Genomic DNA, 27,992 nt, shown 5'->3' with positions numbered 1-27,992 from the left:
GGGATGTCAGGAAAGCTTTATCCACTGTATTTACCGTCAATGCCACAGGATGGCCATCGGTCCTCATCTCATCTCCATTTTTATCCATCAATACATTCATCCATCCATCCATTAACCCATCAATCCCTCCTTCCACTCATCCCTCCATCAGTGCAGTACACCAAAGCACCTCTAGATGTCTCCACGCGATAAATCCTGCTCTCGCTGGATGCTGTGGTTTCCCACACGGCGCCGTACCCCTGAACGCATCTCGACTGGGGTCAGAGGTCATGTTGTTAGCCGCGCCGATGGAGGAGAAAAAGCTTTAAATCTGCGTTCACTGGGATGCTGTGAAGGTAAATACCGGCTCGGTCTCTTCGCTCACGCGCTGCGGAAGCAGCACGGTGTCGCGAAACTCCTCCTTATTGAGAAAAAGCCGCACGTTTGAGGTGAAACGCCGCTGTTGCTAGTTAGCATGCTAGCTGTAGCCGCTAGCAGCCTGCAGCTGAGGCTCACTTCCGAGAAAACGGAGGGAAATGTTGATATGTGAGGTTTAAAACGGCCCGTTTCTCCTCCAGTTTGCTCTGACGGCCAGGTTTAAGCTGCATCCGCCATCAGAACGAGAGCTAGCTGCTGCTAGGCTAACAACAACAGCAGCCCGAGAGTCACTTCTGCTGCAAACTCTTTCAAAGTTTTTAATTTATCGCAGTAATTCAACCTTCTGCTCCTGAAACCCCCTGAAGCGCGGATTAAACATGACGAATCTCGTTCTTTCATTCTCTAACTTGCTGCTTCAGTCGCTCTCATTCACACAACTTTTAGAGGAGAGGAGAAAAGTTCATTAATCCAGAGATTAGGATGATGGGTCTGGATCTTTGAACTCTGTCAATCAGTCGAGTCTTTTACAGAATTCGGGCTCAGTTTCGTCTTTCGTTTCTCAGTAAACCGCTTCAGTTTCAACACCGGAGCTGGAAACCGCAGTTTGATCATTGTCCTGCTCAGCTGGTCTGCAGGAACCAGCTCCGGTCCTCTGGAGCCTGAAGCGGGAACCTTCCGCTCCTCTGGAGCCTGAAGCGGGAACCTTCCGGTCCTCTGGAGCCTGAAGCGGGAACCTTCCGGTCCTCTGGAGCCTGAAGCGGGAACCTTCCGGTCCTCTGGAGCCTGAAGCGGGAACCTTCCGGTCCTCTGGAGCCTGAAGCGGGAACCTTCCGGTCCTCTGGAACCCGGACGGAGGAAGCCTGACTGAGCTTATGAAGTGGTGTTTGAGGGGAACGAGCGAGTGAGGCTCCAGATTGAGGGTCTAGGTGTGAACAGGAGCTCGGTTCTCCTGATATTGGGGTTCGTTTTACCAGCAGCTGTTCCCCGCAGCTTTTTAAAGAGGCGATAAGTGCCGATCAGGCGTTCTGTCAGGTTCCTCATCATTGTTCTATTCTGAGCTGCTCTTTTATTAACTCTCAGTATGTTGAAGGGAAACTTTTTCTCGCAGAACAGAGTTAAGGTTCTGAAGGTATCTCGCTGTTTAAAGACCTTTGATTGAACCATCATCACTTAGCTGCTGTTGTCTTTTGGACATTTGGTTAGAAATACCCAGACGTGGAACCGATGTTCTCCTGAGCTTCCCCGGTTCTCTCCTGGTTCTTCAGTGGATGAGTGTGGGCTGATAGTCGTAACGGAACCATCAGTGAAAACTGAAAGAAACATTTTAATTTAATTTCCACCTGTAGTGGGTGTAGATATACCAAGAGACAGAACGGATGAACTGATGAGCGAAAAGTGTTTCTATCTCTACCGCTCGTTCAGGTGATCAATATGATCAGATCAGGATTTAAAAAAAAAAAAAAAAAACAAGAAAAAAAATCATAATGAGTGAAGCCAAAGGAAACGAGAGTGAAATGATATTCAGGTAAAAGAGTAGAAATCAAAGAACCAAATGATTCTCCAGAGATTAGTTCAAATCAGTTAATCAGTAGAGCAACAGCCGCCGACAGAACAGCTGTTGACAAGGAGCACAGCGCCATCGATTGTTCTGGAATGTTCTTCTGACTCGTCTCTTCTGAATTCTTTCCTCAGTGAGGAGCTGAAAATGGCCCGAGACAGGAAGTGTATCCTGTGTGAGACGGTGTGTTCGTCCAGACAGGTAAAGGGACAGTCGGCCTGTCCTCACAACAGTTCACCAGTGACAGCGCCTGTAAAGTGACAGTCCACCACACAGGCTACAGCGTTACTATGACTGTATGACAGTACGCCATGCAGACGACAGCGTTACTACGACTGCATAATGACAGTCCACCACAGACAACACCGTTACTACACCTGTATAGTGACAGTCCACTACACAGACTACAGCATTACTACGACTGTATAGTGACAGTCCACCACACAGGCTACAGCGTTACTATGACTGTATAGTGACAGTCCACCACACTGACTACAGCGTTACTACGGCTGTATAATGACAGTCCACCACACTGACTACTGCGTAACTGTGATTGTATAGTGACAGTCCACCGTAGACTACAGCATTACTGCAGCTGTATAGTGACAGTCCACCACACAGACTACAGCGTTACTACGACTGTATGACAGTCCGCCATGCAGACTACAGCGTTACTACAACTGTATAGTGACAGTCCACCACACAGACTACAGCATTACTACGACTGTATAGTGACAGTCCACCACACAGACTACAGCATTACTACGACTGTATAATGACAGTCCACCATGCAAATTACAGCATTACTACGACTGTATAGTGACAGTCCACTACAGAGACTACAGCGTGACTGTGACTGTATAGTGACAGACCACCGTAGACTACAGCGTTACTATGACTGTATAGTGACAGTCCACCACACAGACTACAGCGTTACTACGGCTGTATAATGACAGTCCACACACTGACCTCAGTGAGGAGCTGAAAATGGCCCGAGACAGGAAGTGTATCCTGTGTGGGACGGTGTGTTCGTCCAGACAGGTAAAGGGACAGTCGGCCTGTCCTCACAACAGTTCACCAGTGACAGCGCCTGTAAAGTGACAGTCCACCACACAGGCTACAGCGTTACTATGACTGTATGACAGTACGCCATGCAGACGACAGCGTTACTACGACTGCATAATGACAGTCCACCACAGACAACACCGTTACTACACCTGTATAGTGACAGTCCACTACACAGACTACAGCATTACTACGACTGTATAGTGACAGTCCACCACACAGGCTACAGCGTTACTACGACTGTATAGTGACAGTCCACCACGTAGGCTACAGCGTTACTACGACTGTATAGTGACAGTCCACCACGCGGGCTACAGCGTTACTATGACTGTATAATGACAGTCCACCACACAGACTACAGCGTTACTACGACTGTATGACAGTCCGCCATGCAGACTACAGCGTTACTACAACTGTATAGTGACAGTCCACCACACAGACTACAGCATTACTACGACTGTATAGTGACAGTCCACCACACAGACTACAGCATTACTACGACTGTATAATGACAGTCCACCATGCAAATTACAGCATTACTACGACTGTATAGTGACAGTCCACTACAGAGACTACAGCGTGACTGTGACTGTATAGTGACAGACCACCACACAGACTACAGCGTTACTATGACTGTATAGTGACAGTCCACCACACAGACTACAGCGTTACTACGGCTGTATAATGACAGTCCACACACTGACCTCAGTGAGGAGCTGAAAATGGCCCGAGACAGGAAGTGTATCCTGTGTGGGACGGTGTGTTCGTCCAGACAGGTAAAGGGACAGTCGGCCTGTCCTCACAACAGTTCACCAGTGACAGCGCCTGTAAAGTGACAGTCCACCACACAGGCTACAGCGTTACTATGACTGTATGACAGTACGCCATGCAGACGACAGCGTTACTACGACTGCATAATGACAGTCCACCACAGACAACACCGTTACTACACCTGTATAGTGACAGTCCACTACACAGACTACAGCATTACTACGACTGTATAGTGACAGTCCACCACACAGGCTACAGCGTTACTACGACTGTATAGTGACAGTCCACCACGTAGGCTACAGCGTTACTACGACTGTATAGTGACAGTCCACCACGCGGGCTACAGCGTTACTATGACTGTATAATGACAGTCCACCACACAGACTACAGCGTTACTACGACTGTATAGTGACAGTCCACCACGCGGGCTACAGCGTTACTATGACTGTATAATGACAGTCCACCACACAGACTACAGCGTTACTACGACTGTATAGTGACAGTCCGCCATGCAGACTACAGCGTTACTACGACTCTATAATGACAGTCTGCCACACAGGTTACAGTGTTACTGCGCCTGTCTTGTGTGTTTCAGGGGATGGAGGAGCACATCAGGAGCATGCTGCACCACCGAGAGCTGGAAAAGCTGAAGGGACGGTGAGTTTTGAGCTCCCCCCCCCCCCCACCCCCCCCCCCCCACCCCACCCCCACCGACCCGGTAGAAGCTACAACACTCCGGTCTGTCAACACTCACGAAGCAGCAGGAGTCACTCAGTCATTTGACTCTGCTGTTCCAGACACAGTTTAATCAGTAACATTCTTCATAACCCCTCCTCCACCCTCCACCCCCCTCCTCCACCCTCCACCCTCTCCTCCTCCACCCCCTCCACCCTCCACCCCCCCCCTCCACCCTCCACCCCCCCTCCTCCACCCTCCACCCCCCTCCTCCACCCTCCCCCCTCTCCTCCTCCACCCTCCACCCCCCTCCCCCACCCTTCCTCCTCCACCCTCCACCCCCCTCCTCCACCCTCCACCCCCCTCCTCCACCCTCCCTCCTCCACCCTCCACCCCCCTCCCCCCTCCACCCCCCTCCTCCACCCTCCACCCTCCTCCACCCTCCACCCCCCTCCTCCACCCTCCCTCCTCCACCCTCCACCCCCCTCCACCCTCCACCCCCCTCCTCCACCCTCCACCCTCCTCCACCCTCCACCCCCCCTCCTCCACCCTCCACCCCCTACTCCACCCTCCACCCTCCCTCCTCCACCCTCCACCCCCTCCTCCACCCTCCACCCCCTCATCCACCCTCCACCCCATCCACCCTCCTCCACCCTCCACCCTCCCTCCTCCACCCTCCACCCCCCCTCCTCCACCCTCCACCCCCCTCCTCCACCCTCCACCCTCCCTCCTCCACCCTCCTTCTAAACTACCAGCTTCATTGACATTAGAAAAAGCAGACTTGAAGTCAGGGATTCTAACATGGGTCCTCGCGTGGTGACCAGCCCTCCCTGGAGACAGCTGCTAGCACACGCTCGATCTCCCCTGGGGGGGGGGGGGCACCACCACACCACCACAACCACCCCCACCAACAGCCCCACTGCAGCATGCAGCCTGAGCAAAGGAAGGTAGAGGACCCCAGCTGGAAGGAGACAAAGGAGACACCGTCCAGGAGGGACGGCCAGCAGGGTTCTGTCCATTTGAAATGTGTTCAACGACACACTGACTTCATTTCTGGAGTTAGTTGGGCCTGAAGTAGACCCCCCCCCCACCACCACCACCACACACACACACACACACACACACACACACACACACCACCACCCCCGGCTGGTGTTTTCTGAAGGTGTACCTTCAGAACAGCTCATGAAAGTGAAAAGCAAGAGGAAACGGTGCAGACGCTGTGAAGAGTTTCGCTCTGGTGAACTTTTCACTCACATCTCTAAAGTGTGTGAGTGTGAGTGTGAGTGAGTGTGTATGTGGGTCAGTAGCACGTGCCCCGGTTCTTCACGTGCCTCTGAGGCAGGAATCAGACACCAGACAGCTGCCTCCGCTGCTCCTCCTAAATTTAGACACAATCTCTCCGAACAACAGGCGCCACTGTCAGCGAGCAGCGGCTCGTCCCCACAGCCGCCCGGGGTCCTGGCTGCGGCCCGGAGGCCGTGCGGTGGACGCCGTGCGGTGGACGCACCGGCACACCGTGCGGTGGACGCCGTGCGGTGGACGCCGTGCGGTGGACGCCGTGCAGTGGACACCGTGCGGTGGACGCACCGGCACACCGTGCAGTGGACGCCGTGTGGTGGACGCACCGGCACGCCGTGCGGTGGACGCCGTGCGGTGGACGCTCCGGCACGCCGTGCAGTGGACGCCGTGCGGTGGACGCATCAGCACACTCACTGCTTTAATGACAGTGGATCAGTGTGTCTCATGACAGTGGACCAACTGGTCTGAATCATGACTCTTATGGCGTCGTCCTGGTCATCTCGTCCTGGTCGTCTCGTCCTGGTCGTCTCGTCCTGGTCGTCTCGTCCTGGTCGTCTCGTCCTGGTCGTCTCGTCCTGGTCGTCTCGTCCTGGTCTACAACAAGACCTGGTCCAGAGCTTTCTGAGCTCGTCCTCAGTACTTTCTGTCCTCACTTCTAGAAAAGGTCCCAGTAAAGACAGAGGACACGCCGTCTGTCCTCATTCAGACCAGATTTACTTTCTGCTGCGGTTCTGGTTTTCGTGTTCAGTGCGGTTCTTGATGTGTCTGGCCCTGTTTAGGGGTCCTGCTCCTTCCTGGACTCGGGTCTTTGTTTTGCGGCAGAAATGTGTGACAGAAACCCGATCCTCCGGATCAGCAGTGGGCCAGCTGCACGAGAGGTCAGAGAACGGCGCCGCGACCCAGATCCCAGATCCCCGGCCGGCAGGACGACTGCAGCTGCCGTCCTGCCGGCCGGGATTGGCCGGCCCCGGTCTGGGGGGCGGTCCCGGCTCTCGGGGCGCAGTCTGAGCTAAATACAGACCTCGGCGGTGCGTGGCGTCAGAGCACAGCCGACACCACCATGAAGGCGCAGTAGGCCGGGTGTCTCCGTCCGTCCGTCCCGTCCCGTCCGTCCCGGTGCCGCGGAGACGTCCGCCCGCCGCCGGGTCTCCCGCTCTCGCCGCCACACACATGGCCCGCTGACGGAGAGCACAGCAAGATCAGGATGATTTCAGTTGAACTTCTTGAAGCAGATAAATTGTAAGCTAGCAGCCTCCTGATCTGACCAGTAGAGAATTCGGACTAGGTTCTGCAGGGACTGAGGAGTAGTCTCCTGTCCCCGCTGTCTTCTCCAAGACTTTAACGCACCAGAGAGCAGAGCCACGCCTGCTGCTGCAGGCTCTGCAGGCAGGAAGACCGGACCGGACCAGACCATGCCCGAAGGCGCCATTGACCGGCCGCTGTCCCCCTCCGTCCCCAGGGACTGTGGACACGAGTGCCGGCCCTGCAGGGTGACGGTGGTGAGCCTGACCGACTACGCCCACCACATCTCCGACCCGGCGCACAAGCAGAAGGCGGCGGCGGCCGACCGGCTGCAGGCCAGCAGCCACGGCCCCGAGGACTACTTCGACCAGGCCCTGGTGGACCTGGTCCAGAAGAGGAAGGACCGCATCAGGTGAGCTGGAGGAGGGGGGAGGTCCTCCTGACAGAAACCCCCCAGGAGACCTCCACAGTCCGGTTCTGATGGAGGTGGATCCGTCAGACCCTCACTGGCTGGAGGTCCAGGGACTCACTCGGTGACTTTCTTAGATTAATTTAAAATGTTGTTTTATCAGTGGTGTGTGTGTGTGTGTGTGTGTGTGTGTGTGACGCAGTAACTTCAGGTTCAGTGGATCAGTCCTGAATTCAGCAAAATTGAAGATTTTTCTCTGTTTCACTCAGCGGCTTCATGCTTAGTTTTATTCTGAATCAACTGGAGCACACACACACACACACACACACACACACACACACACACACACACACACACACACACACACACACACACACACACACACACACACACACTCTCTCTCTCTCTCTCTCTCTCTCTCTCTGTTTAAACGTTGAATCGTTTGAACAGAGACGCTCAGGGTGAAGCTGAATTTAAACCACCACAGTGAAGAATGGACCCACTGGTGCTGGACTGTTTCCTGCAGGACGCTGTCCCTCTGCAGGATTCTGTCCCTCTGCAGGACTCTGTCCCTCTGCAGGACGCTGTCCCTCTGCAGGACTCTGTCCCTCTGCAGGACGCTGTCCCTCTGTAGGACTCTGTCCCTCTGCAGGACGCTGTCCCTCTGCAGGACGCTGTCCCTCTGCAGGACGCTGTCCCTCTGCAGGACTCTGTCCCTCTGCAGGACGCTGTCCCTCTGTAGGATTCTGTCCCTCTGCAGGACGCTGTCCCTCTGCAGGACGCTGTCCCCCTGTAGGACTCTGTCCCTCTGCAGGACGCTGTCCCTCTGCAGGACTCTGTCCCTCTGCAGGACTCTGTCCCTCTGCAGGACGCTGTCCCTCTGTAGGACTCTGTCCCTCTGCAGGACGCTGTCCCTCTGCAGGACTCTGTCCCTCTGCAGGACTCTGTCCCTCTGCAGGACGCTGTCCCTCTGCAGGACGCTGTCCCTCTGCAGGACTCTGTCCCTCTGCAGGACGCTGTCCCTCTGCAGGACGCTGTCCCTCTGCAGGACGCTGTCCCCCTGGAGCATGTCTTCCATGTTTAGCCCGGCTGCTCGGCGGACTCTCAGGCCTGTTTTAGGCTGTTGACCTGTGGCTGGAGTCGGATGTCAGGACTAAAAGGAGCCTGAGCTCCGTCCTCGTGAAGAGGACGTCTGTCCTCCACCTGTCCTTTTGAACACAGCAGAACCATTAAGAGGTCGGTTCTCCAGAGCTGAAGGGACGTTCTGTGGAGATAAAGCAGATTTCTGCCTGCAGACCAACGTCAGCGCCAGGGGTGGAAATCAAGAACCGGCTCCTGTTGAGAACCGGTTCCTGCTGAGAACCGGCTCCTGTTGAGAACCGGTTCCTGTTGAGAACCGGTTCCTGCTGAGAACCGGTTCCTGCTGAGAACCGGTTCCTGCTGAGAACCGGTTCCTGTTGAGAACCGGTTCCTGTTGAGAACCGGCTCCTGTTGAGAACCGGTTCCTGCTGAGAACCGGTTCCTGTTGAGAACCGGCTCCTGTTGAGAACCGGTTCCTGCTGAGAACCGGTTCCTGCTGAGAACCGGTTCCTGTTGAGAACCGGTTCCTGTTGAGAACCGGCTCCTGTTGAGAACCGGTTCCTGCTGAGAACCGGTTCCTGCTGAGAACCGGTTCCTGTTGAGAACCGGTTCCTGCTGAGAACTGGTTCCTGTTGAGAACCGGCTCCCAGTGTGTCAGTTCCTTGGAATCATTTTCCGGTTTTCTGAAGAATTCCCTGATCGATTCGCTGATCAGTTCCTGCGCAGCCAGAAGGAAACCTGCTGCCCGACGGCAGGAACCGAAAACCAAAAGGGTTTGGTTACATTTCATGAGAGAGGACGACAGCGGGACAGCAGGACAGTGGGACAGCAGGACAGCAGTGGGACAGCAGGACAGCAGTGGAACAGCAGGACAGCAGCAGGACAGTGGGACAGCAGTGGGACAGCGGGACAGCAGGACAGCAGCGGGACAGCAGGACAGCAGCGGGACAGTGGGACAGCAGGACAGCAGTGGAACAGCAGGACAGCAGTGGGACAGTGGGACAGCAGGACAGCAGTGGGACAGCAGGACAGCAGCGGGACAGTGGGACACTTCATCAGAGCCGACAGAAACATAAGAACACACACAGCAGGGGGCCGACCCACTCCAGCCCATCCTCAGCTGTGGACACTGACTGACCGACCGACTGACAGGAGGACCTCCGGTCCTCAGGCCCTCAGGACCTCCGGTCATCAGGACCTCCGGTTTTGGACCAGGCCCGGCAGAATGGGAGCAAACTGGAGCTGTGACGAGTGTTTGACTTGTTTCTCTGTTGGACAGGAAAGAGGAAGAAGCCGCTGCAGCCAAGCTGGCCAAGGAAGAAGAGGAGCGGAAGAAGAAGGAGGCGTTCCAGCACAGGCTGAAGGAAGCTAAAGATCAGTACCGCAGGGAGTGCGTCTGGCAGCCGCCGCCACACCGGCTCAGTGGATCCGGTCACCACGGCAACTGGTACAGCCGAGGAGGCGGCGGCGGTCCGGGGGAGCAGCCGTGGCGCTGCAACACTCAGGGACGGAGCGCCACGTGGCACGCTCAGGACCCCCCCAACCTGCAGCGCTGGGCCTCCGGAGAGCACGGCAACCCCCCGGACTGGAGGGGCAACAGGCCCTGGGGTCAGGGGTCACTCCCTCCGAACCCCCAGAGCCGGCTGCCCTGGTTGAGCAGCGGCGGCAGCAGCAACGGCCTCTACGGCAGGAACAGCGTCTCCCAGCTTGCCTCCAAGGGCCACTTCTCCGGCGGCCCCCCCACGGGCCTCTGGTGGCCCAACTTCTTTCCTAATAACTTTCATCACGCTGGAAGTGCTGAGTGCGATCAGCGGGTCCAGAGAGCCGGACCTCAGAACCGGGAGTCTGATCCAAGACCACAAAGCTCCGATCCAAAGCCGGACCGAGCGTGTTGCCGGTCACCGTGTTCTGTTACCAACGGTCCCGAGTCAGCACCCTGCAACGGTCCCAACCAGAACCCGGCAAAAGGCCCCCGGCCCCGGCAGCAGGAAGAGCCGGACCACGGCTGCTTGGACCGGCAGTCCCGACCCCAACAGAGACCGTATCAGACCGCGTCAAGTCGGCAGAGTTTAGAGAACTCGGCGAAGCAGCAGTCGAAGCCCAAGACCAGACCCAGAGACGGCAGCAGCAGCAGCAGAAGCAGCAGTTCTCACCCAGACCAGACCCAGATCCCCCCGGCGCCTCTCCAAGCCAAGAGGCCCTGTCCTCGGACAGGTCCCAAGATGTCCTCGGTTCCGGAACCGAGTCCGGCTCGACCCAGCAAACCATCCGGTCAGGTTCAAACCAAGTCCCCTGGAGGGCCGAGTGCCATCCGGGCGTCAAGCTCTGGACCCCTGAAGCATTCGGCCTCCGAGAGGGACATCCAGAAGTCCTTCAAGAAGGCCAAGCAGTCGTTTGAGAAGAGAGGCTCTCTGGATGGTTCCAGTCCCTCCAGGACGGAAACAGCTGAGGACCGACCGAAGAACCACGACCTCGCTGGAGGGAACAGAGAGAACGGCTGCCTGCAGAAACCGGCGTTATCCGACTCTGCGTGGCTGGAAAAGACCAAGTCCTCCGCCTGCAGCCACAACCTGCAGTCGCTGCATGTAAGCACCTCCACCGCTGAGACTGCTGAGCCGGCGGCGCCGGGCGCCGGCGACCAGCAGAACCCGAACAAGGCGGAACAACAGACGTGCTCGCAGGCGCCCGACGAGGCCATGCAAGCGGAGGAGGCGGGGCAAAGCACGGAGGAGGCGGGACAAGGCACGGAGGAGGCGGGGCACTGCGTGGAGGAGGCGGGGCACAGCACGGAGGAGGTTGGGCATGGCATCGAGAGCGACGCCTCCAAAAGCGGCGAGGCGGCGGCAGTCCCGGGTCTCTCCAGACTGGAGCTGCCCCCCGTCCTCAGGCGGGACCTCACCAAGCACATCAGCTCCAGGAGCAAAGCCGTCGGCCACGAGCCCAACCTCAACATCGCCCGCCGGGTGCGCAACCTCAGCGAGTCGCGCCGCAGTGACTCCGAGAAGGACTCGGGGCTCAAACCCACCGTCCGGCAGCTCATCAGCGCCTCCGGGTCTCGGCGCAGCGTCAACTGGGACCAGGTCTACCAGGAGGTCCGCAAGAAACAGGACCAGGGCAAAGGCATGCCGAGGTGAAGTCCCGATTCCTCGTCCCAGCCGCCCGTGCACGCTGTGTCCCGGCGCTCGTAAAAAAGGAATACTCCGAATATTTTGGACCCACGCCCTATCCCTATCATTGACAAAGTTAGACAAGCTCATAAATACCTGTTTTGTGTCTGTGCGTGCAGTGGCTGGTTCCCAGCTGTTAGCATCGTAGTTAGCTTAGCTCAACTGCTGGAAGTCAATAGGAAACGGAGCCGGACTGACGAAAGTGGACAAAATCCTCCTTCCAGTGGTCCGGGGGACGGCGTGTTAGCACGTGAAGTAAATCCCAATGGTTATAAAACATTTTAAAAGACGTGTTTTCTTTTCAATCCGTTAAAATAATGTTTTGATACACACAGACCTGCGCATGGCAGAGCTCTGGAAGGATATACCGGAGCACAGCAGTGGCAGCCGTAGACTCAGCCGTTGTGCTCCGGTATATCCTTCCAGAGCTCTGCCATGCGCAGGTCTGTGTGTATCAAAACATTATTTTAACGGATTGAAAAGAAAACACGTCTTTTAAAACGGTTTATAACCATTGGGATTTACTTCACGTGCTAACACGCCATCCCCCGGACCACTGGAAGGAGGATTCTATCCACTTTCGTCAGTCCGGCTCTGTTTCCTATTGACTTCCAGCAATTGAGCTAAGCTAACTGCGATGCTAACAGCTGGGATTCAGCCACTGGACGCACAGACACAAAAAAGGTATTTATGAGTTTGTCTAACTTTGTCAATGATAGGGATAGGGCGTGGGTCCAAAATATTCGGAGTATTCCTTTAAGGCTCGTGTGTTTGTGCCGCTGTTCAGGTTCGGCATCGAGATGGTGCCGTGCGAGCAGGAGTCCCACAGCCTGGAGGAGGACGGCGTCCCCCTGCTGGAGGGCTTCCACTGGGAGTCCCTGATGGACGTGTCCTCGCAGAGCTCCTCCAGGAAGCGCTCCCTGTCCGAGAGCAGCCTCGCTCCGGGGTTCACTCCGTCCTCACCGCCCGAGTCCAGAGAGACGCCCGAGATGGACGAGCTCCGCGCTGAGCGGCGGGGGTCGGCACCGCCCCCTGACCTCCACCCGGCACCGCCCCCCGACCTCCACCCGGCACCGCCCTCCGACCTCCTCCCAGAGCTCCAGGCGGAGGGCGGCGCCTCCGACGCCGCGGCGGATCAGGCGTCCCAGACGGTGAAGGCCCTCCAGAGGTCGGACTCGGCGCTGGGAGACAGCAGCTCGGGGACGGAGCAGCTGGACGGTCAGGGGACGGGGAAGAGACGGAGGGCGGCTCTGGTGAGTCCTGCTTCTAATCGTCTAATCTGATGCTGATGCTGAGGAAGAACATGAGGTTCTTCTATTGATCCATTGATCCAAACCCAGAACATCAGTCACTGTTCCCCAACTCACCTTCAGAGAAACCAGCGGATCTGAGAGAGAAACTTTCACCTGGTTTCACCTGATCCAGGGGCGTCCAAACTCCTGAGACATGCAGGACTCCAGTCCTGGAGGACCTCGAGGTCCTCTAGGTCAGGAGCTGGACCCCCTGATCCAGTCCGTCAGCCGAAAAGACAGCACAGCCAGAGACAGTTGTTGGACTTCCACCTGAATGTGGCGGTCAGAGACGGTCTGGTGTCCTGCAGCGACTTTGGTCCTGGTCATTCTGTCTTTGTGGTCTCGGAGCCCGGAGACGCGTCCTGCTGTCCACATGACGTTTTCTGTCCTCTGCAGGAGCTTCCAGCAGCAGAGTCCTCGTGTTTGGAGCACAGCAGCAAAAGAAGAAAAGTCAAGTGTAAAAAAGGTTTGTGTCGGCGTGGAGGACGGTCCTCGGTCCTCGGTCCGGTCCGGTCCCCCGTCCGGTCCCCGGTGCGGTCCGTGTCTCTGAGACCTGACGTGACGTGTGTCTGTCCCCGCAGAGCGTCTCCAGATCGACCAGCTGCTGTCGGTGTCCCTGCGTGAGGACGAGCTCAGCCGGTCCCTGCAGACGGTGGACACCAGCCTGGTCCAGGCCCGGGCCGCGCTGGAGGCCGCCTACCTGGAGGTGCAGCGCCTCATGGTGGTCAAACAGCAGGTGTGTCTGAGCACCGCAGGGCACTGGTCCCGGGGGACGGGGGTCCTGATGGACGGTGGTCCTGGGGGACGGTGTTCCCGGGGGACAGTGGTCCTGGGGGACGGTGGTCCTGGATTTAGTCATGTCCTTCCTCTGTTTCTGACAGATGAGTGAAGAGATGGACTCTCTGAGGAACCGGCGCATCCAGCTGCTGCGAGGCATGAAAGGTGAGGAGCGCCGTCCAGCTGGACGGACGTCCCGCCGCCAGCAGGACGGACGGACGTCCAGCTGGACAGACGTTGTGTTTGTGGTTCAGACACGGCGGAGGACGCTCCTCAGCTGAAGGAGGAGCAGCTGGACTGGGCGTCCCGGGAGTCTCTGGTTCCGTCCAGCGCCGCCCAGAGCGTCTGTCCTCCGCCGTCCGGCTTCGCCGCCGTGGTCGTTAAGGAGGAGCCCCGGTCCCCCGTCCACGTCAGCGGACAGCACCCCCCCGCAGACTGGGCTCACAGCACCACGGCCGAGCTGCCGGGCGCCGCAGGTACCGCCGTCCTCCCTGTCCTCCCTGTCCTCCGAGTACTCCCCGTCCTCCTCGTCCTCCTCGCCCTCTCCGTCCTCTCCGTCCTCCTCGTCTTCTCCGTCCTCTCCGTCCTCCTCTTTGGGAACAGTGCTGGAACTGAGTCAGAGTCTGGACCGCTGGTTCTGGTTCCAGTTTATTGAATTTGAGTTTTGCGTCCGTGGCTCTACCAGTTCATTAGGCTCCGCCCACAAGACGACGGAACCCTCCGTCATCGTCTCACCGATGCTTTTATTTTGAAGGAGAAGCTGCTGAGGGTCCAGTTTGTCCGTCTCTCTGCAGATCCGGGTCTCGGCTTCCTGTCTCCTCCTCAAACTAAACCTGAGCTGAACCCAAGTTCCCCCGGAGAACCCGGAGAACCCGGAGAACCCGGAGACCGCGGGGAGGCGCCGGCAGAGCCGCCGGAGGTCACCGGGACGGGGAATGACGTCCCGCGCTCCAGGTCCTCCGTCCGGCCGTCCTCGCCTCCCAGGAGGGACGGCGCGGACGCGGAGACGTTCCAGTGCCCCGCCACGCCCGCCGCCCCCCCAGACCCCAAGACCGGCAGGAGGCTGAGGAGGCTGAAGAAGAGGAGGAGCCTGAAGAAGGCGGCGGGGGCGGAGCCGCCGAGAGCACCGACACCGAGCTGGACGAGGACGCGTCCCGGCCGCGCTGGCTGCGGTCCCGCCGGAGGGCCAGCGGGGGGTCCCAGGTCAGCACCTCCAGCCCGCAGACCCCCGAGGGCCCCGTCGGGCCCCCCGGCCCCCCCCCGGAGCCCGCCGCCGCACCGCCAGATGGGACGGAGGTCGGCGCCGGCCCCCGGGAGGACGCCTCCGTCCCAGACTCCTGCAGACCCGAGTCCCAGAGCCTGGCCTGCAACGAGGTGTCCTCCACCAGCGACATGGACCTGTGCCGGTCCTCCGAGAGGTGGGTCCGGCCCGACAGGGGGACGGGGGGTTTGGTCTCAGGATTAGGGCTGTCACAATTATTACAATAATCGTTAATCGCGATTTTTTTACATATTCGTGAATATTTTTCATATTCGCGATTACCGTGAATCATTTATTTTATCCACAAAGTTGCAGAGAACTCAGAATGTGACGTCGGGGTGGAGCGCCAGCCGCAGCAGCAGCGTGGCGGCCTCGCTCACCCCGCCGTTTCCCTCTCGTCTCAGCTGGACGGTTAGCGAGGCTACGCTAATAACATGGAGGGGGCGGACGTCCTGGTTCCGAAGGCACGTACCAGGGCACCGCTGTGGATGCATTTCAGTTTTCAGCCCAACTAAGGGAGCGCAGCGGCGTGGAGGAAGCCACGTGTTCATGTTGCCGCAAAATCAGTGCCGGTCAAAAGCGCTAACATGCTAATGCTAACACTACAGCGATCATCAACTGGCAGCCCGCGGGCTGAATACGGCCCGGCGAACCGTCCAGGCAGGCCCGCGACTAGATTCCAACACACACACACACACACACACACACACACACACACACACACACACACACACACACACACACACACACACACACGTTTTTTTTGAGTTAGTTTTAGTTTAGTTTTAGTTTTAGTTTTTTTTTTTTAATTCAGAATACAAAAGTGTGAAGACAGAACTGACGGTTAGCGTAGCGGCTAGCCAGTCAGACGTGAGTGAGCTGAAGGCCACTGTGACTGAGACAGAGGGATCACTATCAACCTGGCACATGATGTGGTGGAGCAACAGCTACAACAACACGCCCCCCCCCCCCCCCCCCCAATATAGTCGTCAATCGCAATTTTTTTTCCTGACAATTAATCGTCTCCTAAAATTCCTAATCGTGACAGCCCTACTCAGGATGCAGGACAACCTTTAGTCCCATCCATCCATCCATCCATCCATCCATCCATCCATCCATCCATCCATCCATCCATCCATCCATCCATCCATCCATCCATCTTCCACCGCTTATCCGGGCCGGGTCGCAGGGGCAGCAGTCTCAGCAGGGAGGCCCAGACTTCCTGTCCCCAGACTTCCTGTCCCCAGACTTCCTGTCCCCAGACTCTTCCTCCAGCTCCTCTGGGAGGATCCCGAGGCGTTCCCAGGCCAGCCGAGAGACATGGTCTCTCCAGCGTGTCCTGGTCTTCCCCGGGGTCTCCTCCCAGTGGGACATGCCCGGAACTCCTCCCCAGGGAGGCGTCCAGGAGGCGTCCAGGAGGCGTCCAGGAGGCGTCCAGGAGGCGTCCGAACCAGATGCTGAGCCTCCTCAGCTGGTTCCTCTGGATGTGGAGGAGCAGCTCTACTCTGAGCTCCTCCCCAGTGACGGAGCTCCTCCCCCTGGTGACATAACTCCTCCCCTGGTGATGTAGCTCCTCCCCCTTGGTGACGTAGCTCCTCCCCCTGTCTCTCAGGGAGTCCAGCCCCCCTACGGAGGAAGCTCATTTCAGCCGCTTGTATCCGGGATCTTGTCCTTTCGGTCCTGACCCAGACTCAGGACCAGAGGTGAGGGGGGGGCGGAGACTGACCGGTAAATCCACAGCTTCTGCTTTCGGCTCCTTCTTCACCACGACGGACCGAAACGACGACTGATCTCTGCAGCCGCTGCAGCGATCCTCCTGTCATCTCACCTCCACCCGCCCCCCGCTGTGAACAAGACCCCAAGACTCCTCCACCTGGACCAGAGTCTGTCCACAGACCTGGAGGGGGCAGACCACCTTCCTCCGGTCCAGGACCATGGCCTCGGTGAGAGGCGGCGCCAGGTGTTGGAGTTTTCCCCAGTGAACCAGGGGGTCCGGTCCCTGGTCCTCCGGGTCGGGGACAGGTGCCTCACAGCAGGCAGAGTACCCGGCCTTCCTGGAGTCCCTGGGAGGGGGGCTGGACCGCGCTCCGACTGGGGACTCCATGGTTCTACTGGGGGACTTCAAGGCCCACTTGGCAGAGACAGTGAGACCTGGAGGGGGGACTGGATCACACGGCCTCCCTGATCTGAACCCAGTGAGTTCTGTTAGTGGACTTCTGTGCTAGTCACAGTTTGTCCAGAACAAACACCATGTTGCAGCACAGGGGGGTCCATAAGACCACCTGGCACCAGGACACCCGAGGTCAGAGGTCGATGATCGACTTTGTTGTCGTGTCATCTGACCTTTGACCTCGTGTTTTGGACACTCGGGTGAAGAGAGGAGCAGAGCTGTGGACCGACTCCCCCTGGTGGAGGAGGAACCCGGACAGACCTGGCAGAACCAGACCTGTTGTGAGGGTCTGCTGGGACCGTCTGGCGGAACCCTCTGTCAGCGGGTTTTCTGTTTGAATAGGGGGACCGGAGGATGGGGATCACACTCTGCCTCCCCGGGAAAGTCTGTTCCAGGGTCCTGGAGAGGAGGATTCCACCGATAGCCGAAGCTCGGATTCAGGAGGAACCTTTAGTCCCACATCAGTGAAACTCTTTCTGTCCACAGCGACCTGCCGGTTCCGGGTCCGGGTCTCGTCAGCCTCCCCAAGAACCTGCCAGGTATGTTTCAGCTTTTAGAACAACCGACTGCTTTTTAGAGTTTTACCTTCAGAGCAACAGGGTCCAACTCCGGTCCTGGAGGGTCTCTCTGGTCCTGGAGGGTCTTTGGTCCTGGAGGGTCTGGTCCAGGAGGTTCTGGACTGGGAAGTTTCTGGGCTGAGAGGTTCTGGGCTGGGAGGTTCTGGACTGGGAGGTTCTGGGCCGGGAGGTTCTGGACTGGGAGGTTCTGGGCCGGGAGGTTCTGGGCCGGGAGGTTCTGGGCCGGGAGGTTCTGGACTGGGAGGTTCTGGGCCGGGAGGTTCTGGACCGGGAGGTTCTGGACCGGGAGGTTCTGGGTGTTCAGAATCAGACTTTCTGCGAGGTGTTCCTGGACGTGACTCGGTGGAGTGGCGGCGTTCAGCAGTACGGCTGTAGCTCAGGTGTGAAGGTGTAGCTGACGGTTGTCGTGTTTCCTGTCTGGTTCGCAGACGCCTCGTCTGACGGCGGTGAGGAGGCTCCGCCCTCTGAAGGTCGTTTTGAAGGTCACCAGGAGGCGGTGAACGCCATGCAGATCCACGACGGGCTGCTGTACACCTGCTCCGGGGATCGAACCGTCAGAGCGTTCGACCTGCAGGTGAGTGTGTCGGCCCCGCCCCCCCGCCCCGGCGGTCCGGCTCACCGCTCCGGTCCCTGCAGAGCCGCCGCTGTGTGGGCGTGTTCCAAGGCCACGCCTCCAAAGTCAGCTGCCTGCTGGTGTCCGCCGCTCCCAGCCTGCACCACCGCCTGTACTCCGGCTCCAGCGACCAGACCATCCGCTGCTACAACCTGCAGGTACGACGCCCCGCCCCGCCCCGTTCGATCCCCGCCCCGCCCCGTTTGATCCCCGCCCCGCCCCGTTTGATCCCCGCCCCGCCCCGTTTGATCCCCGCCCCGCCCCGTTGATCCCCGCCCCGCCCCGTTTGAGCCCCGCCCCGCCCCGTTCGAGCCCCGCCCCGCCCCGTTTGATCCCCGCCCCGCCCCGTTTGATCCCCGCCCCGCCCCGTTTGATCCCCGCCCCGCCCCGTTTGATCCCCGCCCCGCCCCGTTTGATCCCCGCCCCGCCCCGTTTGATCCCCGCCCCGCCCCGTTCGAGCCCCGCCCCGCCCCGTTCGAGCCCCGCCCCGCCCCGTTCGAGCCCCGCCCCGCCCCGTTCGATCCCCGCCCCGCCCCGTTCGATCCCCGCCCCGCCCCGCCCTGTTCGAGCCCCGCCCCGCCCCGTTTGATCCCCGCCCCGCCCCGCCCCGTTTGATCCCCGCCCCGCTCCGTTCGAGCCCCGCCCCGCCCCGCCCCGTTCGAGCCCCGCCCCGCCCCACCCAGCGGCGCCCCGTTCGACCCCGCCCCGGACTGACGCCGCTGTGTCCTCAGACCCGGGAGCTGGAGCAGCTCTTCTCTCTGCCGGACCGGGTCCTCTGCCTGCACAGCCGCTGGAAGACGCTGTTCGCCGGCCTGGCCAACGGCAACGTGGTGACCTTTAACCTCAAGGTCAGAGCTCAGCAGATATCCACCACTGACCGGCTCCGCTAGCTGCTGCAGTAAGCACAGAGTGTGTGTGTGTGTGTGGCAGACCAACAGGCAGGTGGAGGTGTTCGAGTGCCACGGCCCCCGGGCCGTCAGCTGCCTGGCGTCGTGCCAGGAGGGGGCCCGCCGGGTCCTGCTGGTCGGCTCCTTCGATAACACCATCAGCGTGCGGGACGCCCGCAGCGGCCTGCTGCTGCGCCTGCTGGAGGGACACAGCAAGACCGTGCTGTGCATGAAGGTGGGGGCGGGGCCGGGGGGGCGGGGCCACGGGGAACCGGGGGTCACCGGGGTCTGACGGCTTCTCCGCCCCTCAGGTGGTCAACGACCTGGTCTTCAGCGGATCCAGTGATCAGTGTGTCCACACACACAACATCCACGTGAGTCCCAGTCCGTCCCCTCCCTGTCCCCCCCCCCCCGGTCCGTCTCGCCCTGGTGTCTCACTGCGTCCTGCTGGTCCTGCAGACCGGGGAGCTGCTGCGGGTGTACCGGGGCCACAGCCACGCCGTCTCCGTGGTAACCGTCCTTGGGAGCGTCATGGTGACGGCCTGCCTGGACAAGCTGGTCCGAGTCTACGATCTGCAGGTGTGACTTCTCCTGGTCTCACTGTGACCTTCAGTGTGACCTTCAGCTCCGATCCTTCAGGAAATATTCACACCCTCATCTCTAGAAGAGCCAGTTCAGATAAAACCCGTCCAGAACCCGGCAGGACTGCTGTGGTTCTGGTCTGGAGGCAGCGGTCAGGCTGTCTTCACGGTGCGGTGCTGCCACCTGGTGGCGAGAGCGGCCGTCTGACCCCGCTGTGTTTCAGTCCCAGGAGCAGCTGCAGGTGTACGGAGGACACTCGGACATGGTGATGTGCATGGCGGTCCACAGGAACACGGTGAGACGGCCGCGCCCCCTCCCAGCCCGGCGGCGGCGCTCAGCCCCCGCCGGCGCCGCTGACCCACGCTCTGTTTCAGATCTACACCGGCTGCTACGACGGCAGCGTCCGGGCCGTCCGGCTCCACCTGGAGAACCGCTTCCACTGCCGGGTGAGCGGACGCACTCCAGAACCGCCGCGCTGCAGGACCTGCTTCCATTTATTGTAATGTGATTACCGAGAGGAGAGTATGCTCTGAGACGATGTCGTCAGTGTCTCGCTGATGATGTCAGAGGGACACTGATGTCATCTCTTGACATCATCAGAGAGCTGCTCTCTGATGTCATCACAGACGCTCTCTGATGACATCAGAGGAATGCTCTGATGACATCATTGTGATGTCATGTCATGACATCATCAGAGAGCGTCTGCTGCGGTACAAACACACTCACACTAATGTTTGCTTATCAGTGTGTTCAGAAACGGCGCCGGTCGGTTTCACTTCACGTCACTCATTCATGTTGTTTATCACTGATTGGTGGAGTCCCTACTAAGCCCCGCCTCCTCCCGCTGCTGGTTCTGTTCTGTAGCCGATTATCAGGAGGGAGTGAGGCTCATGACACTCTCACTTTTCATTTAGTATCAGTTTATTTCAGTCTTTCTGTGCCGTGGGGGCGGGGCAGGGGGCGGAGTCTCGACCAGCCTCCATGGCAGGTGACGTGGTCCATCTGGTCCAGACAAGACCTGTTTCCAGAGCAACCATTCAAAGCGTGAAGCTCTGCAGACTCCCCCCCCCCCCCCAGGAGGCTAGCGCTCCTCTGCTAAAGTCTGTGTGTGTGTGTGTGTGTGTGTGTGTGTGTGTGTGTGTGTGTGTGTGTGTGTGTGTGTGTGTGTGTGGCAGTGGCAGGGCTGCTCGCTGGTCTTCGGCCTGCAGGACCACCTCCAGCAGCACCTGCTCTGTTGCCACGGCGACTCCAGCCAGACCCTCCGGTGCCGCTGGAGAAACTGTGAGGAGGAGTTCAACGTCCGCAGCTGCAAGCAGGTGAGAGGAGGCCGAGGCTGGACCCCCCTCCTCTTCCTCCTCCTCCTCTTCCTCCTCTTCCTCCTCATCCTCCTCTTCCTCCTCTTCCTCCTCATCCTCCTCTTCCTCCTCTTCCTCCTCTTCTTCCTCTTCCTCCTCCTCCTCCTCCTCTTCCTCCTCTGGCTCCTCCCCTTGTAGACATGTGAAGAGTTGCATGCAGGGGGCGGGGCAGAGGTCAGGGGGCGGGGCATGGGACGGACAGACTCACCTGGTTCAACAGCAGATGAAGCTCTGTTTGACCAACTGAGTAATCTGATTACTCTGATAACTATGTACTGACTGGATGTTGATGGTGTGTTTCAGACGATGCTGCTGCTGCACCTGCAGAAACACGCTGCAGAGGAGAGCCGGGTGGAGTAGACCAGCTCCACCCCCACCCCCACCCCGCCCGGGTGGAGCAGAGACCAGCTCCACCCCCACCCCCACCCCGCCCGGCTGGAGCAGAGACCAGCTCCACCCCCACCCCGCCCGGACCAGCTCCACCCCCACCCCCACCCCCACCCCGCCCGGGTGGAGTAGACCAGCTCCACCCCCACCCCCACCCCGCCCGGGTGGAGCAGAGACCAGCTCCACCCCCACCCCCACCCCGCCGGGCTGGAGCAAAGACCAGCTCCACCCCCACCCCGCCCGGACCAGCTCCACCCCCACCCCCACCCCGCCCGGGTGGAGCAGAGACCAGCTCCACCAGCGGCGGGATCCACCCTCCACCCTCCACCCTCCACCCTCCACCCTCCACACTCGGTGTTGTTTGGCTCCAGTCTCAAAGCGGAGAGTTTCTTGTGTTCCAGTTTAGTTTCCTTGGTGTGAAACTCGCCGTCTGTCTCCGCCCGCTCCGCCCGCTCTGCCCGTCTCACCTCTGCAGCCACATTTCTCTGACCAAAGTAACAGAAACGTTTGTTTGTTGAAGAAACGCCGCCGCCGTACGAGGACTCGTCTGCTGGGCTGTCTGCGGGAAGTCAAAGCTGTGTGGCAGGAGGGAAGCTTTTATTGTGGCGGGGCAGGAGGGAAGCTTTTATTGTGGCGGGGCAGGAGGGAAGCTTTTATTGTGGCGGGGCAGGAGGGAAGCTTTTATTGTGGTGACGTTTGATGTTGAGCAGCCAGTCGAGTGTGTTGTGGTGTTGCGGTGTTTCGGTGTTTCCTGGTTTCCCGGCAGAGCGCCGTCCCGGCCGTGTTTCTCGGCCTGATCCTGTTTGGAAGGATTTCTGTGGGTTTTTGGTTTTTGGTTTTGTTTAAAGGAAGGAAGTTTTTAAACGATCACTGAAGGTTCTTTTGTTGTTGTTTCTTTTTTCTGTTGCTCTTTCAGGTGAGATTTAGAAAGAAGGGATGAAGTTTCCATTTGCAGTGATGAGGAAACAGGAGAGGAGTGTGTGTGTGTGTGTGTGTGTGTGTGTGTGTGTGTGTGTGTGTGTGTGTGTGTGTGTGTGTGTGTGTGTCCCAGACGTTTCCACGGTACAGCCAGTGTAGTGCAGCAGGGCAGCGGGGCGGAGGTGGTGGAGGTGACGGAGGTCAGAGGTCAGAGGAGGCGTTGGCTCGGAGGCGCTGCAGGGATCAGGATGAACCTCCCCTCCACTGGAGCAGCCCATCTTTGTTCTTTTTCTCGTGGCTGACTTGATTTGAAGGAGCCTCTTGTTTTGAAGGCGTCAGTCCTCGGCGGCGGCCGGCGTTCCTCACTTCCTTCATGTTGTTCGCTTTTGACGAGACCTTTTTTAAGAAGTGCAATTAACGACGTTCGTAATAAAAACTGTTTGTAACTTCAGAAAACCTGTGTGTGTCGTCTGATGGTCTTCACTCCGACCCGGGACCCTCCGGCTGTGAGATGGGAGGGCGAACCACTGCTGCACAGCGCCGCACAGCAGCAGGTTCACATTAATCTGAAGAATCAAACCGGAAACAGTCGTTCATAAAATCAGTCGTCTCCTGTCCGGCTGCTCCTGAACGCCTCACGGCTGCAGTATTTGCAGTCACGTGACCCGGGAGTGGTCAACCGGAGAACCGCCGCCATGTTGGAGTGAAAACAGGAAGTGACGTGGGTGCAACCATCGAGAGCAGAGCGCTCGGTGTTCTTTAACGTTGAAAGTGTGACTGCTGAGGAGAGCAGGGGTGATGTGCTGTCCGATCAAGTGGACAATCTGGACCGGTACCGGGAGAAACTACGGGTTTCAGGCTGCAGCAGCACCCGTATCCACGGCTGAGACTCCAGAACCCCGATCTGGAGAACCTGACGTCTACGGTTCTCTGATCGACGGTTCTCCTTCGTGCACAGAGCAGCGCTGAACCAGAGCCTGGATTCATACCAGCCGTTAGTTTCCGCGTTGTGGAGCGCTGGGAGACGGACAGCGTTCCTGTAGACCAGCTGACACCTCAGAGTTCAACTTTAGCCAAGGTGGACTTGTTCATCATTTAAAACCCGTTCGGCGCGACAGACCCGGTACCGGGTCCTGGTCCCGGTACCGGGTCCTGGTCCCGGTACCGGGTCCAGCTGTCCGCTCCACTTCAACCAGTGTAAAAAGTGACTGAAGTGCTGTGAGGAGGATTCTGTCACTGGTGTGTCAAACCAGACGCCTGGGGTGTTTTCACACTTTAGCTCCACCTAACGGAGCCTTCGGGCCGAGCACGGCGCCACCGTGTTGCTGTGAAAGCGCCACTCGCTCTCGTTGTCGCTCTGAGGCCCAATCCCATTTCTCTTTCTGGCCCTCCCCCTTACCCCTCCCCCCATGAAAGGGAGTTCTCAGGGGTCGGGCTGAAAGTAAACCCTCCGAATTGGAACACCCCTTCGAAAATTGCGTACGTCATCAGTAGTCGCCGCTGCCGATGACGCAGCAGATGCGACAATTGTTTGCCGAAGAAGAAAGTTTTTCTTACATTTTAAAACTTTATTGATTGACAAAATACTGACATTATGAACTTCTTCCGTTGCGGACGCCGCCATCTTGCCGATCTTGGAAGGCTTTCTGGGAAACCTGTCATCCAGTGGCGACCGGTGGCGAGGGGCGCCTGTTTTGTTCGCCTGGACCGTGACTGGCGGGCGGGGTTAGTTCACTTCAGCATTGACGGGAGCGCTCGTTTCCCACCCGCGCATTCCAGGCGGGCGGTGTTGAAGAAACCAGTTTATTGAAAATAATCGTCTATCTGTTGTGTTTGGAATGCGCCTGGAATGCGCGGGTGTGGAAACGAGCGCTCCCGCCAATGCCAAAGTGAATTAACCCCGCCCGCCAGTCTCGGTCTAGGCTGACAGAACAAGCGCCCCTCGCCACCGGCCGCCACTGGATCAAACCCCTCCGATTGAAGCGTGCCTCGGGAGAATCTCCTTTTGGAGGGGGGACTGGCCCTCCTTCTTGGCCCTACCCCTCCGTCATCATGACAACTGGTACACTCCCACCCTCCACGTGAACGAGCACAAAGAGGGGAAGGGCCAAGGGGGGGGCTGAGGGGTGGAACGGGATTCAGCATAACTCCCCCGCTCCGAGAGCAGCTAAATGGGGGGGTCTCGGAGCGGCTTGGGTCGACCTGGGATGCGATGAGATGGGATGAGATGCGTGGAAGCACACCGGCTTTAGCTCTCTAGATACTGCACCTTTTTGAACCACACAGGCTGCCGTAGTCAGCTCAATCCCAGGGAAAGTGATCACATGTCATAATGGCAGAAAGAAGGAAGTCTCGGGCGCTCTCTCTCCAGCAGACTCGCCTGATAATGTTTTTTTTCCCACTGGTTGTTGCGCGATTTTAGCCCCGCCCCTTTCTTTTTTTGACTGACAGGTAAGTGACAGGCTTGCACGAGAAGCAGGTGTGAAAAGGGAATAGTTGAAAACTGGAACGTGTCTTGTTACTGGTGCGCCCCTGGGGCTCCAGCCTTCATCTCCCTGACTGAGGCTCCAGCTGCTCTTTGACCACTGAGGCTTTGTTTTAGAACAACTTTAAAATCCAGATGCAACAATTCGACACGCCCCCCTCACCCCAACCTCCAGACCCCGAACCCTCCAGAACCAGATCGGTCTGCTCCACCAGGATCTTCTCTGAGCCACCGCCTCCCGTCAGGACCAGAACCAACCAGAACCCAGCTTCACTCGCAGCTCCTCAGATCATGTTTCTCTCTTCTTCACCGAACCTCAGCTGTTCAGCCAAACACTCCATGTTCTACCTCCTCACCGCTCTGTGGTCGTTTCCATCCATCCGGCTGCTCTGACCAACATCAGCACATAATCCTCTGGAGTCATGAGCCTGAATGTTTGTTTTCACTCCAACATGGCGACGACTACCCAGCGTGCATTGCGAGGCTGGGTGTGTGACGTCAGCTGCAAATACTTTTTTTCTGCAAATTTTAGGTGCGTTCGACGTGAGAAAGCCAGAGGCAGACTTTTAAGACTTCTGAGCCGCCCCGCCCAGATGTGGCCCGGGTCACTGATACGTAGGACCTACATAGGGCGTCGAAAACTGGCGAGACCTGAACCAGATCGGTCCCAGAGGAGCCGCTGTGAGCTGCTGGAGAGCAACTCACCGCTGCCTGGCCCAGCGCTCTGGTTCAGACCGGCAGGGGACTGGACCCCAGCCCACTGCTCATCAATGATAACACGCTTCATTTGCATAAATACACACACCCCCCCCCACTGTGGGAGTCATGAGAAACACAGACATGGAGAACCATAGAACTGTCCGAGTTGGAGGCTGACTTATAACTCCGCCCCACGGCACCGTCTACTTCATCTAGCTCCGCCTACCTCTGGCTTTGCCATCGTGAACGCACCTACTCTATATAACTAGGTGCGTTCGACATGAGAAAGCCAGAGGCAGACTTTTGAGACTTTTGAGCCGCCCCGCCCAGATTTGGCCCGGCGTCACTGACACGTAGGACCTACGTAGGGCATCGAAAACTCGCGAGATCGGTCACAGAGGGAGCCGCGGTGAGCTGCTGGAGAGCAACTCACCGCTGCCTGGCCCACCCCTCTGGTTCAGACAGGCAGGGGATTGGACCCGAGCCCACTCGTCATCAGTTTGATGACAACACGCTTTATTTGCATAAATAAACACCCAGTCCCGACTCCAGCCCAGTGTAGACGGGGGTCGGGGGGGCGGTGGCTTAAACCCGGGGGTGGGGGGGACGCATAGGTGCCGAAAAAGTAACGGAGCAACACAAAAAACAGAATCCACAGATCAGAGGCCTGTTCTACCATGTCCAACAACGTATGATCATTAACCACACTGCTAAAAAGCACAAATAGTAAAAAAACAAAAAAACAAACAAATGATAAAATAAGCAGCTCTCAGCTTCAGCAGAGCTGGAGTCTCCTCTTTTTTTGACTTTTGAACAGCACAACACTTCCTGTTGATCTGAGCAAGCCAGCAGAGTTTGCTGTTGTTTTTCAAGGACATAATAGACTGAAAACTTAATGTTTTTAATGAAATACTATATTTTGACTGAGGGGGCCCCCCTAATTGACACCCCGGACGACGGGCCCCCCACTGTGGGAGTCATGAGAAACACAAACATGGAGAACCACAGAACTGTCCGAGTTGGAGGCAGACTGATAACTCCGCCCCACGGCGCCGTCTACTTCGTCTAGCTCCGCCTACCTCTGGCTTTGCCATCGCGAACGCACCTAATGACTAGAGATAAAGGTGGGCGGGGCTAATGTGACGTCACCACAGTGTTATAATCGACTGTATATAAAGGTGGGCGTGGCTAACGTGACGTCACCACAGCGTTGTGAAGCCTCCAGCAGGTCATGAACTGAACTCTGTAAGCCAGGTGTGATGTTTTTTTTTTTTTTTTTTTTTGGTGTGATGTGATTGGGCCAGCCCGTCACATGACCACATCACCTGGACAGAGGAGGAGCTGTGATTGGCTGATTGATGCTGAACTTTAACTCCTGAAATCAAATCAACAGATGATGGATGTGAAAATCAGAGTCTGGACCAGAAGAACCAGAGCCAGAGACCACAACCCGGTCTGGACCCAGGACCTTCATGTGTTTGTTTACACTCTGAGATTCAACGGTTTGAACGGGTTCTACGGGGTTCTAATGAGTTCCAGTGGGAGTCAGGTTCATTTTGAAACCAACATCATTTCCCCCTGCTGGACCCGGCCCCTCATGTTTCACCACCAGTTGTTGAAGAAATGTGGATCGGAATGATCTGGATTAAGTAAAGGATCCAACAGGTTCCACCCTGCTTCAGGAGGCAGCGTGAAGAAACGTGGAGAACATTTCCCTGTGAGAGGAGGACTGGTTCCGTCTACTTCCTGGTTCTACTAAACCTCCACGAACCAAACAGGAGAGGGAACAGAACCCGGGGCGGGTTCATGGTTGGCGCCCGTCAGAAGCCTCCCAGCTGTTTTGTTTCCTCTGCCATTCCCGGAGAATCACCGTGGACACACGACTCTCGGTCGTCATGGCAACGTGATGCTCAGCTGGCCGGCTCCGGGCACAGGCGAACTGGGCGGCCGCCGAGGGCGCCGTGTACAGGGGGGGCGGGACTGTTTACAGGTTACTGGGTTACTGGGTCAAACCCAACATCTCCGTGGACGTGTGTGTGTGTGTGTGTGTGTGTGTGAGTGTGAATCTTATTTGACCTTTGACCTCTGTTGCTCTTTTGCTCTACGCAGTAAAACAGACCTGAACCTTGAACTGTGGGGCGTCTGGACTTTATCCCACTGATCTCAGATCATCAGGAAACCAGAGTCTGACGCCACAGCAGAACCCACCGCCTGGGGTCAAACAGCCACAGCAGAACCCACCGCCTGGGGTCAAACAGCCACAGCAGAACCCACCGCCTGGGGTCAAACAGCCACAGCAGAACCCACCGCCTGGGGTCAAACAGCCACAGCAGAACCCACCGCCTGGGGTCAAACAGCCACA

General features: G+C 58.0%; 1 protein-coding gene across 1 annotated transcript; it reads left to right on the top strand.

Annotated features, from left to right (window-relative positions):
• Positions 1–238: 238 nt before the first annotated feature.
• znf106a (zinc finger protein 106a) lies at positions 239–21,630 on the top strand. Its single transcript, XM_030087214.1, is given in 23 exon segments — positions 239–335; positions 2,050–2,116; positions 4,347–4,408; positions 7,188–7,382; positions 9,739–11,589; positions 12,414–12,879; positions 13,315–13,384; positions 13,500–13,654; positions 13,800–13,860; positions 13,950–14,171; positions 14,490–14,807; positions 14,810–15,113; positions 17,613–17,665; positions 18,133–18,278; positions 18,341–18,475; positions 19,049–19,165; positions 19,248–19,439; positions 19,516–19,578; positions 19,664–19,783; positions 20,010–20,081; positions 20,161–20,232; positions 20,962–21,102; positions 21,445–21,630. Coding segments are annotated over 22 exon segments (4,926 nt in total). The 5' UTR covers positions 239–335; positions 2,050–2,062; the 3' UTR covers positions 21,502–21,630.
• The last annotated feature ends 6,362 nt before the right edge of the window (positions 21,631–27,992 follow it).

Source organism: Salarias fasciatus, unplaced genomic scaffold, assembly GCF_902148845.1.
Source record: "Salarias fasciatus unplaced genomic scaffold, fSalaFa1.1, whole genome shotgun sequence".
In the NCBI taxonomy this organism is placed as follows: Eukaryota; Metazoa; Chordata; class Actinopteri; order Blenniiformes; family Blenniidae; genus Salarias; species Salarias fasciatus.
The sequence above is the reverse complement of the archived record's forward strand: the minus strand, read 5'-3'. Positions and strand labels throughout refer to the sequence as shown.